A 14,010-nucleotide genomic window follows, 5' to 3' on the forward strand; every position below is an offset into this window, starting at 1 on the left:
CCTAAAAGTCTTCTTTGACACTTGTTATGGCATCTATAATAGTTTGCTGGGGTCGCCACACCTAAGTGCCACAGGCCAGGTAGTTTAAACGATAGAAGTTTATTTTCTCACAGTTCTGGAGGCTGGAGGCTGGAAGATCAAGGGTTGGTTTCTCCTTGGCTTGTAGATGACCATCTTCTTCCTGTGTCTTCACAGGGTCCCCCTTCTGTAATGGGTCTGTGTCCTAATCTATTTTTCTTATATGGACGCCAGTCCTATTGGATTAGGGTCCACCCATATGACCTCATTTTAGCTTATGGACCTCTTTTAAGACCTCACCTCTAAATACAGTCACATTCTGAGATACTGGGAGTTAGAACCTCAATATATGAATTTTGGAGGGGACACAATTCTGCCAATATCATCTATCTTCTCTTCTATAGCCTTTATGACCCCCTGATTTGTTCCAAACAACTGCGCACTCTACGCAGCAAAGCCTCAGCCCAGCCTGGCCACCCATTCTGGCCTGTTCCCTGGAAACTCCAGCAACCATTCACTGCTCCTCAAACCCCCTGCTGTTGCAGATTGATATGCGCAGCTGTGTCATGAGAAAATTCATGTCTGCACCACAACCGGGCCAGCAGAGCATGGCTGGTTCTCTGTATATCCTCTATTTGTCCCCTTTGCCTGAGCATAGCCTAGAAAACCACATGTGGGACCCTGTCCGTGTTGTCTCTGGGAGGTATCACTCTCCACCTCCAAGCACTGGGTGCTCAAAATCGCAGGCAGGCTTTCGCTGGGGAAGGTGGAAGATGTGGTTCTGCTCTTCACGGAGAGAAACAAATGCTGCTCCCCTTTCTCTGACCTGCTGTGCCTCTTAGCAGACCCGTCCTCCTCTGTCTTCCACTCCTCACTACCTGGAGAACCCCAAGGGCATCCTGGCTAGGCCCTCCCATGTGTGAAATTGGGGATAGGGAGGGGACGGGGGAGTGAGAGGATGCTGTCAGGATGTGCTAACAGGCAGATCTTTGTTTGCAAAAGCTTTGTGTGGTTGGGGTATATGAATATGTGTGTATATATATATAGATAGAGTTATTATATATATATATATAGAGAGAGAGAGAGTTATTATAACGAATACACATATCCTCCCATTGAAAGGGACCTTTCTCTAGACACATTCCCATGTAAAGCGGCTATAAATTAAGAAGATTGGTTCCCATGAGCCGTAGGAGTCTTGTGCTTCTTGCTGCTTCATGTTTGTGCTCCTCACGTGTGTGCCGCAGAGATGGGCTCTGGGCCAGGGCTCCGGGCCCGGGCCTCCACGGGCAGACTGTAGTGGCTGGTACCCATTTGGGGATGTGTGGCCTTCCACTCACCGAGGTGGACCCGAGAAGGGAGTTGACAGGAGAAGCCACCGTAGTGATGGCGGGTAGGAGTTAATGGACGGAATCAGAGGTGGGCCCGAGCTTAGTGTTGGTCCGTCCCGCAGCTGTTGGTCCACGGAGTCTCCCCAAGTGGGGTTGGGTGAGGCCCTCCGGGGGGCATCTGAGTAACAACGACCCACTTTCTCATGTACTTACCCACATGAGCTACTAGGTAGCTGTCACTTGGATGTGCTTATGTCTCTGGTAGGTCCTTTGAGGAGTTACTAGTCATCGTTTGGAGTACCCGCCATGACAGAGCCTCACTGTTCTCCAGCCGAGGCTCCCACTTGGACCTGAGCCCAAGGTGAAGCTGGCCAGTTGCAGGAGGGTGACCTGACCAGCCTCGGGCCGAGGAGACGGGCAGCGACACGCACCTCACGCTCTGCTTCGGCCACGATCCCGGCTGTGAAAGACAAGGCTTCACTTGGATGCTGGGAAGACTCTTCAGGGTCTCCTGAGTCCAGGCAGAAGGAGGGAACCTCTTTACAGAGAGGCTGAGGGCTGCAACAATGAAACCATCAGCAGGGTCCACGGACCCGCCCACATCCTCTTCCCGATGCTGGCGAGGTTCTGACAACCCCCCAGATAGGGCTGGGGACCTTCTCCCTCGTCACATCGTGACTCTCCAACCCATGTCTCAGAGCTGCTATGACCTCCCACCAAGAGAGGATGTGCCCGGGATACAAGCATCCTGGCATAGTTGGGGGCGGGGTGGGGGACAGGGGAAAACCTTCCCCCAAAAGGCTGAGGTTTGTGCCCCAAAAAACAGAGGAGGCTGCCGCTCCTGGAGGAGAGCATGGGCCGCTGTTTCCAGAACTGGCCTTCCTTCGAAAAACAGACCTTCTTTCCACTGACATTGAAAACGTATTTTCCATGAATCTAAGTCCTGTACCCTTGAATTAATAAACAATGGCAAGCCTGTGATGATCTTTGTATGTGATGACTTTGACCTTTAAAAAAAAAAAAAAAAGAAATCTAGCTGTTCCTTCTCTCCCTGGCGGAATTTGGAGCAGAGACCTCGCTGGCTTCCCACTTCGTTCCACTAGGTGGCCCCTCGTGCTCTCAGATGTCTGCAAGGAGTGCAGACAGGTGAATGGATCTCATTGGCTTACAGGAGGCATGATGCCACCGGGCAGCCCTTTTTAAGAGAAAAGCCAGGACCGGTGGAATAGCGACCCCTGAGCAGCGTCCTGAGTGCTGAGCACAGTGCCGACCACAGGGACCCCGGAGCTGCGGTGTTAGAACAACATGAGTGAGGTGAGTGGTGCTGTAACTTGCAGGGGGAGACTTGCGGTTGAGAAGGGACGGGACCACAGTTGGTCTCGGAAAATGTGAAGGGTTTCCGAGGGGCGATGGAGCACAGATCAGCCCTGTGACTATCTGCTTTGAGGGCTGACACTATGGACATCTTGGTTGGTACGGCAGGTGCAGGTGCAGACCCCGGTCAAGTTTGCAACTTTTGCAAATTTGCCTTAGAAAGAGAAAGGGATTCATTGTGTGCTTCTGATTTCATTGTGACTTTGGAAAGTGCTTTGGGTGTGAGACCTCCTGATAGAAAGCCGATGGTCTTGGCGTCTCCGGAGGTTTGTGCGGCTTCCCGCTTGTCCTCGCGTGTTTGCTTTGGGGGATACCTTGCGGAATGTTGGCAGGCAGGCCATCTGGTGACAGTCAGGCTTGAGAGAGAAGCAGGGGAAGGATTTCACGGCATTGCCGTGTGGAGGCACCAACTCTCTCTGCAGTTAATCAGAGCACCAGTAAAAGAGGCAGATCGCCCGGTGACAAATCTGCCTGTGTGGATGGGGCTGGAAGATAGGGCAGACCTGGACGGTAGACCAGCAACAATGTTCCGTGGCAAGTCCCGTCTCTGAATATGTTTCTATAGAAGAGATTTTGTTGGGGCAAACTGATAGCTCATTTTATTTTAAAAAGATCGTGTTCTCTGCTTCAGAAGGAATTCGTAGTGTGTGTGTGTGTGTGTGTGTGTGTGCTGCAGTCAAAGTAGTGATCCGTTATGGGAATTGAAAATAAAATGGACTAATATTAATAATAAAAAAAAAAAAGATCGTGTTCTCTTTCTTTTAAATGAAGCAGGTTTGGGGGTGTACAAACTGCCCCCTAATTCAGCTCAATAACCGAGACAAGTCCATTTTCGTATCCTTTGGGTCGGCACTTAAATAATTACTTTTAAAGACCTTTTATATTCTCTGTCTTTTTTTTTTGACAGATGGGTGATCCTTTTTTGGAAGTCTAGAGTAAAATTAACTCCAGAAATAAGAGGCACCTTCACTACGTTTCCCTCTCTGATGGGTGACTTTTGATGCAAACACGACAGGAAGAAGGGGGGGTGAAGCATATACGGTTTAGGAATGGGGTTTGGGACGGAGTGAGGAAAGGGGAGTGTGGGAGAAAGATGGGAGGCTGGGAGCCTCCCGCCACGGATACAGCTGGGAGCTCCAGTAACACCAGGGCAGCTCACTTTTGCCTGTTCTCAGCCCCCAGCTCCACGTCTAGCGCTCCCACTGCTGTTATTATTCCCAATTGACAGATGGGGACACTGAGGCACAGAGAAGTTCAAGGTCAGCTGGTTCCACGTCAGAGGCGAGTGAAGGGGGGGTACTCAGGCTGCGTGGCTGGTGGCTGGCCGCCGGGTGGATCTCAGGGTCGGAGAGCCTATGGAGCTCTCAGAGCACTGGCTGCCACCGAAGGAGGGGGAGGAAGAGGAGCTGGGGCCTGAAGCAGAGAAAGGGCAAGGAGGACCTGGCCTCCGGGTCCCGAGGCTTTTTGCTGGACTCCATGAGATTTCAGAGGCTTCTGCCCTGTGTCAGCTCACCCTGCTCCCAACGAGAAGTGATGGCCGGGGAGAGTGGGTCTGTAAATATACAGGTTAACAGTTTCAGAGAGGAGGAGTCAGAAAACAGTAGAGCAACTGGGGGTCCTTCCTCCCTAGTTCGCTGCTCTGGGTTCTTCTGGAGTGTTGGTGCTCCTGCTGGCTCTCACCCCGTCTTTAGCTGGGGCTGGTGGCCAGCATCATACAGGTGAGCTTTCTAGAATGCCTCAGCAGTGTTCACCTAACTGTGGGTCCCCAGGGAGAGAGCAAACGTCCCAGAGCTCAGCCCATGATTAGGGCCACAACCTCGTTTCTGCTGAATGTGAAATTAGGGCAGCTCTGCGATTGTGCCCTGCCCGCCCCCCGCCCCCCCACCTCCCCGTTCCCTCAGACAGGGTAGCAGGCCGCTGCAAAAGCTTCCTTTAATGTTGATAAAATCCTTCAGGAGGCACATCGGTCTTTGCTCCAACCACACCCCTTCCAGCCCCCTCCTCCACCTTTCTCCCCTCCTGTCCCTCCTGCGCCCAGCCCCCCTTCAGCCACATGCAGCCCTAGTCCTCTGGCCACCAGCTGGGTGACCAGCTCTCTGGCTGGTCCCCAAGTTTCCGGGCATGTGTCCCTCAGACAGTGGGAATTTGTCCTTTCACTAAAACTTAAATCTGCTTAAAACATTTAATAAAGTCGAACAGAAGCTCCTTTCTGGGTAGAGCACTGAACCTCTCCCCACCCCAAAGCTTTTCCTTAGTTGGATGAATTACATGTGGCTTCTTGTTTTAATAGCTCTCAGGCAGGGACGGATTTCAGATGATCGTTTACTTACTCATGTAACTAAGTACTGCGGAGGGCCAAAGCAATGGATTTTGTCAGGCTTTCTTCTGACTTCAGGATATTTTTGAGCCTGGTGGGCAAGCAGTGCCTGCTCCTTTCGGCAGGCTTTGGGGCCTGCTGCAGAAATCCCCGAGCTCACAGCTGCTCCCTTGGGCCGTGCTGGCGCTGGGCTGGGAGGAGAGGCCCCCAGAGAGTCAAGTGCTCCCTGGGTGGGCCCTGCTCCTCCAGCTCTTCTAGCTTTTAGTGGGAAGGCGGTGAGGGGTGGAGACTTGGGGACTGAGCTGGCTTTCAACTTGTGACTCGACGATGCAGTGTCATCTCTATCCCTGGTGACAAGGCTTTTTGGGGGAATGGTGATTGAAAAGAGCAGCTCAAGTATAATGAAGAAAGCCAAGTCCAAATTTAGGGCACCTAGAGAGTGGAGGTGGTTTGTGGGGGTGTCCAATTTACATTTCAGGATTAAAGTATGTCAGATGGGCCTGGAGATAATTTAGTAGGAATCAAAATGCAGGTTAAGGTGTATTAGTTGGGTCAGAAATCCCAACCACCAAGGCTGAAGTTTACAAAGTCCTTCCCTTCTCTCTTCAACCAGAACCCCGCACAGGAGAAGAAAAAGACTCCTCTTGTTGAGCCACCAAATATGAGTCCCACGAACAATGACAGTCAGTCCCATTTTCTCATGCAGGTGTGAGTTTTTAAGTTGCTCTTCAAAAGAATTTATTTAGGAAAGCCAGAAGCAAAATTTTAATGTGATAAAGGCACACATTTGGAGAATCAATTTAAAAAATGACACCCACCATCACCCTATTTGAGAGGGGGTGGGGGGAGGTCCCATTGCATAATGCATCAGTTGGCAGTTATTAATTAGACCTGAGACCTCTTCGAGAAAGTGTCTTCCTGTCGCTGCTCTTTTCTTGCACCGGCTTGGATGGGATGTTGCAACTCGGCGCCGGGGTTATAAGTCTTTCTTTCATCCAGACACTGCCCACAAAAGGACTGTGCCCATGGCTACACATTAAAACTCTAAAGAAGGAAGAGAACAGTGAACAACATTGTCTGGAGAGAGATTTGCAGGGGGAGGGTAAGCTCACTTAAGTCTTGGGGTGGGGGCTTAGAAAGGACAGGATTTTTTTTTCAAAAGTAGCCTTTGGATTATTCAAACATCAGCTGTACTATTCAAATGTTTACATAGCTCGTGCTACTTACCTAATTTTTAATTAATAATATAAAAGCATTGCAAAAAAAAACACAAACAAATGTAGACATTGGTTAAAAAATATCATATGACACTTGCTTGGGACTTAACCTAGTCAGTCATCAGGGTAACTGATTGCTAAGAAAAATTGCAGGAAACAGAACTAAAATGAGAATTATCATAGTCGTGTGATTCAATATGACATCATAGTGAACTGTAGCAAATGCTAACGGACAGGTGATCAGGTTTGCAGAGAACTGTGGTTCAGACCAGTTAAGCACAGATCCTGAGGGTAACTGCATAAAGTGGATTTTACAACTGGCCGCAAAGGCCTAGCAATAGAAGGCCAAATGACAATTCAATTTCTTCTGTAATTTTAACCTCATTTGGGGGTGGACCAGCAGCAGGGACATAGGAAGATCCAGCAAGATCCACATGGTTTTACTGGATCACACCAGATTAGACACTCTCTCTACTCTAACTGGGGATGTTAGGTCTAGAAAGACACTGGTTCCAACTTGGGTTCTAAGTTCAACCTTTCCAGAGTGGGAAGAGGTCACAATTCAGCCTGGAAATGTATTTGCTGGGCTGATGGTTGTAATGGATTGCCATAAAATTTATTCTCCCGATCCTGCATTTCATTAACGAATGGTGTGCGACTAAGAAGTCTCACTGTTTTCCTCTTTTGAATTCTAAGGATGACAGAATGCAAGATGTTTTTTTTTTTTTTCAGAAAGAAAAATTGAAGAAATGACTCACACTTGATTTTATTAAGGGTTTAGTTGAATAGTGTGATCAAGATGAAAAGGAAATACTTTTTTTATTTTTTTGTCAGGGAAAGTGCCTTGAATTTATGATGAATATGTTCTCTGCATTATTTTTTAAAATTATAATTTCTGCCTCAGTGCTTCGTTAGAGGTTTTTTCACAGGAGGAAGGCATTCACAGTTTGTCTGTGGTCCTTCTGTCCTCAGCGTACTTGGTGCACTGTACTGTTTGAACACCTGAATAATATCATGAGCCCAAGCCAGGGGCTTTTCATTAATTTAGAATGGCTTTCTAGAAAGGGCTTCTCGCTGCGGGGGGGGAGAAGGACTTTAGAGGATGTATACGCACAGATCTATGTTATATTTGGCTGATGGTTTTATAAAACCCAGCATCCAAGCTCATGCTGTTATTGTCTTTGTCTGTTTGGGCTCCTATAAGAAAGTGCCACAGTTGAGCGCCTTATAAACCATAGACATTTATTGCTCACAGTTCCGAAGGCTGGAAGTCTGAGATCAGGGAGCCGGCTTGTTCGAGTGAGAACCCTCTTCTTGGTTCATAGACAGTCATCTCTTTTCTGTGTCCTCCTATGGTGGAAGAAGGGACAGGGAGCAGCCTGGGGTCTCTTCTGTGAGAGCCCGAGTCCCATTCGTGGGAGCTCCCCTCTCATGACCTAATGCCTTCAGCTTGAGGGTTAGGATTTCAGCACATGAATTTTGAAGAAACACAAACATCCAAACCATAACAAGTACTATGGGTTGCATTTTATTTATTGGCATATGGCAGTGGTCATATTGGCCTATGATTATGACCTTCCTTAGGACAGGAATGACTTTACATTGTCCACAAGACCTGGCTCCTGGTCTGGCACTTGGTAATATTCCTTTACTGGATGAATAAGTGGATTTTGGGGTGTGGATTTATTAGTTAATGTGACCAACAGACCCAACACCCTCTTTTCTAAATGTTGAGATTTGTGGTCCAGACAGGTTTGGAGAAGAAAAGTTCTATCTTTTGTTTTTTACTCCTGGTTTGAAACCTGGGTTTGTCATTTAAGTTGGAAATGGATACATTGTTATATATGCAAAATAAATGCTTTGATGGCAGGCAAAGAAATAAGAAAAACTGGGGAGAATCTGGACAGAAAGAACTCTTGACATTTGGAAAAATGTCAAGGAAAACAGGGGAGCTGAGGGAGGGACAGAGAATTCTAATATTCTAGTTCGGGGTTGTCTCCATTGGGACTATTTCACTTCAGATAAGCTCTATGAAATTCAAACAAAAGGAGCTGTGTAGCCAGAGAGGCAGAGCCTGTGAATGCCTTACAAAATGGTTTGCTGTATTGAAATAGAAAACCAATTTGACTGTGCTTCAGGGGGATCAGAGAGAGCCTGAGCAGATCTTTAGTGAGATAACTCCTCGTGACGAATCACGGTCGACCAGACTGCAAATCCTGGTATATTGTTGAAGGCAAAGTATATCTCACATACAGAAAGCAAATTGCATATTCAAATATTTTAATTCATATTTAAAAATTAACCATTGATGTTTATATTAATTAACCAAATGTTTTAATTTATAGTTGCATACCTAAATATTTTAAGTTAATTTATATTTGACATAGAAATATATGACAATTCATACGCAAAAAAGAGATGGATTTGCCTGTGTTCTCTCGGGAAACTAGACACTGAATTGGGTGACTATGTCCCCGTGCAGTCCAACAGCCTCTGTCTCTATGTTCCTATCATCCCCGGGTACCGACCGTTTACCATTCTTCATCCCATCTTTGGAACGAAGTGAGGTACAAGTAATGAGGAGAGAAATATTTTCCATTCGATTTGGTTCAGGTACCTTTCGAGCATGGATATGAGAATGTTCTACAGCTCATTGTTTTGTGCCATAAGCCAAGCAGGCTTGCCACATTTGCCAGTGGCCCAAACCTATAAATCCAACATCCATTTCTGGGCTGTTTTACACGAACAATTCAGCGTAAGTGACATATTCCAGGCATCAATCTGCTTGAATATTGTTTGTACCTTGCAAATAGCCTGAAATTTATGCTTCAGAATCTCACTGAATGACTTCTCATTCCATTTCTGAAAGGGAAACGCTTGGCCATATTTATTGCCAGTGGAAAAATCAATCACCCACTAAATGCCATTATTTTATATTTTACTCTTAAGCTGCCACCTTATAAATAAAAAGAAGACAAATTAGAATCATAAAGCAGGAAGGTAATCATCCACAAATTGAAAACTCCCCTGCAGAACACCGAAGGGAAAAGCAGCCAAAAAGTGTGAATTGATAGAAATATTGAAATGAGGCAATTTTCTTATCACAATGGAATTAGACGAGAGAACAGGAGAATCCTTTTCCCTGGAAAGTTTCTGCCCCCAGTTTGAGGACAGTCATGGGCTTTGCCAAGACTGAAATATCTCAAGTCATCTGTACTTTGATCTTCCACCCAATGGTCTGGAATGCCTTTTGAATGTTAGGTTTTAAATAGTTGGTTATGACTATTTGAAAGCTATTTGATAACTGAGGTTGTATCTGGATTGGCTTGAGATTATGCTTTTCCTGCTATTACAATCCAAAACTGTGGAGTAGCTACATGACAAAGGAAATGGTCACCTGTCCTCATAACACCACACCTGTGGTTTGGCCAAGGTTCTAACAAAATGATCGGTTATTTTAATTTTATACAATACCTGAAAAGAGGACCCCAGAGGTTGACAAGACTCATTAACATTTGTCTTAACCAAACAAGACAGCAAAAATAGAACAAGGAAATGTGTTCTCTCTTTCTCCCCAAGATTTTTTTTTTTAGCCAATATGGACTTTTATGTCCATCAGGGGCTAAGTGCCACTATTTAAAAATTAATTAAGATATTATACCTGTTTTTATTTTATTTTATTTTATTTTAATTTTTAAAATTTTTAAGTAATCTGTATACCCAACATGGGGCTTGAACTCACAACCCTGAGATCAAGAGTTGCACGCTCCACCAACGGAGCCAGCCAGGCGCCCCCCGACCATACCTATTTTTAAATGGAAGATTCTGACACATATAATTTCCTTATTAAGTAACATCACTCTTTCATCCAGGATTATGAGAAAAATGTCACTTTTCTTTTCCAGAGCTTGGCAAAAGTGTACCTGTATGTGGGCTTTTCTTTTTCACATTTCCCGACGCTTGTCTGATACACAGAGAAACCCCCGATGCTATGAATTGGTCAAGTAGTCTCGGTAACTGCACTTCTTCCAGTCTGATGGCTGTGGGTTAGGAGCTCATGTTGGTGCTCATGAAGATATTCTAGCCGTAGCATCAGGGTTAGATCATACTCCCACAGCTTCCCTGTTGCTTTTGCTGATGGTGATCGTATTCTTTTCAATCTGTGAAGTTTTATGCACAGTTTTTTTTTAATTGGGGTAAAAAACATACCATAAAATTTACCATCTTACCCATTTTTAAGTGTATAATTCAGTAGTGTTAATTGTATTTACTTTATTATGAAATAGGCCTCCAGAACTGGTTTATCTTGTAAAACTGAAATTCTACACCTGTTAAACAACAAGTCCCCTCCCCCAACCCCTCTTCCCCTGGTGATCACTCTTCTACTTTCTGTCTCTATGGATCTGATTACTCCAGGGACCTCATATACGTGGACTCAGACAGTATTTGTCCTTTTGTGCCTGGCTGATTATACTCAGCATGATGTCCTCAAGCTTCCTCCAGGTTGTGGCAGGTCACTATGCAAGACTTTTTAAAAGTCACTTTCCTACTTAGTGGGGAGATTAGTTTCATTAAAGGTAGATTACACAATCTATAAATCCTCCTCCCGGAGCTCAAGGAACTGCAATGCAGCACATGGTGATATTCTGAGAGCAAGTCAAGAGTCGTGGGACTCCCATCCTTCCTACTCACCAAGTGACAATGTCCGTATCAATCCTGATTGTAGCTATTGATAAAGCCTTATTTTGTTCTTATTGATATTTGGGCCTAGAAAGATACAAATAGAAATTTTAGTTTCCTTCCCCATGCGTGATTGTGAGAGTTAAGGACCTTATAGCTCCAGAGATGCCATTCTGTATCAATGCTGCCCCCTGGGGTTGTGCTGTGCTCCACCTGTGCGGCTGAACATGGCGGCCCTGCCCTTTCCTGGGGTGTAGTCACCCTGCCTAAAGACCACTAACCTAGAGAAAGGCGGTCATTTCTATGGTCCTACTTAGAATTCAGAGAATTGAAGGAGACCGCAGTTGTCATTTCATTCAAAGTAGTCCTTTTAAGTAGTCCTCAGTCCTTTGGGAGCTGAGTGCCCAAAGGCAAATTTTGTTCAAAATCATAGAGCTTCTTGAGGAAAAGCCAATGTTAGGTTTCACTTACACATTTCCTTTCCTATTAAATTTCTCATTTTCTTTCATATCCTGGATACAACCCAATTTCTTTTACACCTGTCCCAATTCCAGGTAGGACTTGGACGTGAAATCTATGAAAAACAATATTGTCCTGGATTTTTTTTTTTTTTTTTTATTAGCCTTGAATAAAAAAAGAGCAGCTACGGAAATCTCGCCAAAGTCATTCTTTCCTCCCCTAGGTCTTCCACTTTATTTCTAGAGGTTCAAGTGTGCACTCTGAACCTCACCCCTTGTCCTCACCCCTTGTCCCAATAACACAAGGAGACTCACCTCTTGTCCCAGTAACACAAGGAGAGGTAGGTGAGCATCAGCGCATGGCTGCCGTGAAGTCCCTCATTGAGATCGTGGTTGACGGTCTTCTCCTGTCTCGCTGAGAGGTTTCCTTGACTTTGACTTTACACCATTCCACCTTCATTTCTTGCCTTCCGCCTTCCACCCCCCAGCTCTCTTTGAGTAAGAAAGAGCATTCTGAACCCCTCAAATAGAACTCTTAAAAAAACCTTTGCTCAGGGAATGGCAGCCCTTTGCATGTATCATTGGTAATCACATATTTTGTTGGCCATGTTTCCGTCTTCCTTCTAGATTAGGAACATTTAAAAGACAGAGACTGTGTCTTCTACAGTTTTCCTCTCCCCGGCACATGCCCTTCAACCCACATGGATGGGGAATCCTTCACGTGTTGTAGGCTGTCCTGGGTGAACAAAGAAGACATGGTCTCTACCCTTCAAAGAGCTCAGAGGCTAGCCGGGGAGACAGAATCCCATAAAATTAACCGACTTCAGGTCTAGTCACTGTATAAACCATGGAGTCAATGCTTCCAGAAGTATGTATTGACACCATGGCTAATGGTTAGTCTGAAAAGCCATGAATTTTAGAACCACATGACAATTTAGTAATCTTCAAGTCCCAGGAACAGATATGTATCTATTATGATACTATTGTTGATTTCTACCTCTTGCCTAGTCATATAAATTGCTTTAAATGTGTCAGACATTTTCCCATCCTTATCAATGGATATTTGGGTCCTATTAAATTATCATGTTTTCCTTTAAAAGTGCTCAGTGAGTCAAGTGTCTTTAGTATGTTTTAAGCAGATTACACGTGTATGGTCAATAAGACTTTTGGAATTGTGCATATTGTTTCACTTTAAAAGTTCCACGTTCCACTTGTGAGAAATGCCTGAGTGAATTCAGATAGGCCCGTAGCCTTCCTTCTGTGTGAGTATTAAGTTTGTCCAGGGCATTTTATCTCAGAGCTCCTGGTGGCTCCCTCACCAATGTTAGTTTCTTTTCTTTGGAGTTTGTTCAAGGCATGGCCTCATCCCTATATTTATAACTCTGTTCTCACATAGGCATAAGTCCTGTCAAAATATAGAGATAATCCAGCACCACAACGCAAATATTATTTCTGGCAATGTTCTATACCTCAGAAATGTGGGCTATTTTACCTATTCTGGAAGATGAATTCCTAAAATAGATGTAGCAATTTGTCAAGTCCCTCCACCAAATACCTCATGCGAGTTTACTGTTATCTTTTTATCTAGATTTAATCCGTCCCGTCTTCAAGGAGGATTCATTCTGGGGGCGCTATTTAGTGAATTTCCATGCCACCGTTTTTTTGCCACGTTCTTGCTGAGATCCAGATGTGGCTGAAATTCATGTCATACCCTGACCCTTGAATTTGGGGTAAGAATTTTGAATTCTCACACGACAAACACATAAAGGCAGCGTCCTGTTGTAACTTCAGGGCTGCAAGCAGTGCCCTCAGGGGACTTCCCCCGCCCCCCGCTCTCGCTCCCGTGTCCCTTGCATATTTCGACAAAGAAGCAAGACAGGGACTAAGGAGTCAAGCAGATCTCCTCCAGAAATGAGGTGATTTCAAGACAAGCATCAGCTCTGTAATTCTTTGCTCCCGCCCACCTCTGCACGAAATATCTTTCGAGGTGATGGTGGCTCAGACAGAGCTGGACGGTCCTGGGGAAGCCTGTGTTTGGACGGCAGGGCAGGACAGTGGCATGTGTGTGTGGGGCCCCAGGGGAAAACAGACATGTGGGGGCTCCGTGGAAAACATTATTAAGAACTTCAAGACCAGGATGCCTGGGTGGCTCAGTTGGTTAAGTCTCTGCCTTTGGGGCGCCTGGGTGGCTCAGTTGGTTAAGCGACTGCCTTCGGCTCAGGTCATGATCCTGGAGTCCCGGGATCGAGTCCCGCATCGGGCTCCCGGCTCAGCAGGGAGTCTGCTTCTCCCTCTGACCCTCCTCCCTCTCATGCTCTCTGTCTCTCATTCTCTCTCTCTCAAATAAATAAATTAAAAAAAAAAAAAAAAGAAACCAGGTGATACTGGCCGACCCTGCAGGACTGCTCTGAGGTTAGAGGAGTAACATTGGTTATAAAGCACTTGGAAAGCATACATTTTTTTTTTTTTTTAGTCTACGTAGGTATTTTATTATTATTATTATTATTATTATTTTTATTCTTATGTTAATCCCCTACATTACATCATTAGTTTTAGATGTAGTGTTCCATGATTCGTTGTTTGTGCATAACACCCAGTGCTCCATGCAGAACGTG

General features: G+C 45.4%; 1 protein-coding gene across 1 annotated transcript in view; it reads left to right on the forward strand.

The window, feature by feature from the left end:
- Window positions 1-2,529: 2,529 nt before the first annotated feature.
- The window catches only part of PCP4 (Purkinje cell protein 4), a 51,603-nt gene continuing 40,122 nt past the window's right edge, over window positions 2,530-14,010 (forward strand). Inside the window, exon 1 of the mRNA XM_006744973.3 lies at window positions 2,530-2,663. Within this exon, the coding sequence (XP_006745036.1) occupies window positions 2,655-2,663 (9 nt within the window). The 5' untranslated portion in view covers window positions 2,530-2,654. The remainder of the gene's footprint in view (window positions 2,664-14,010) is intronic.

The sequence above is a fragment of the Leptonychotes weddellii genome, chromosome 1, assembly GCF_054177405.1.
Source record: "Leptonychotes weddellii isolate Sample4059 chromosome 1, ASM5417740v2, whole genome shotgun sequence".
NCBI classification, from domain to species: Eukaryota; Metazoa; Chordata; class Mammalia; order Carnivora; family Phocidae; genus Leptonychotes; species Leptonychotes weddellii.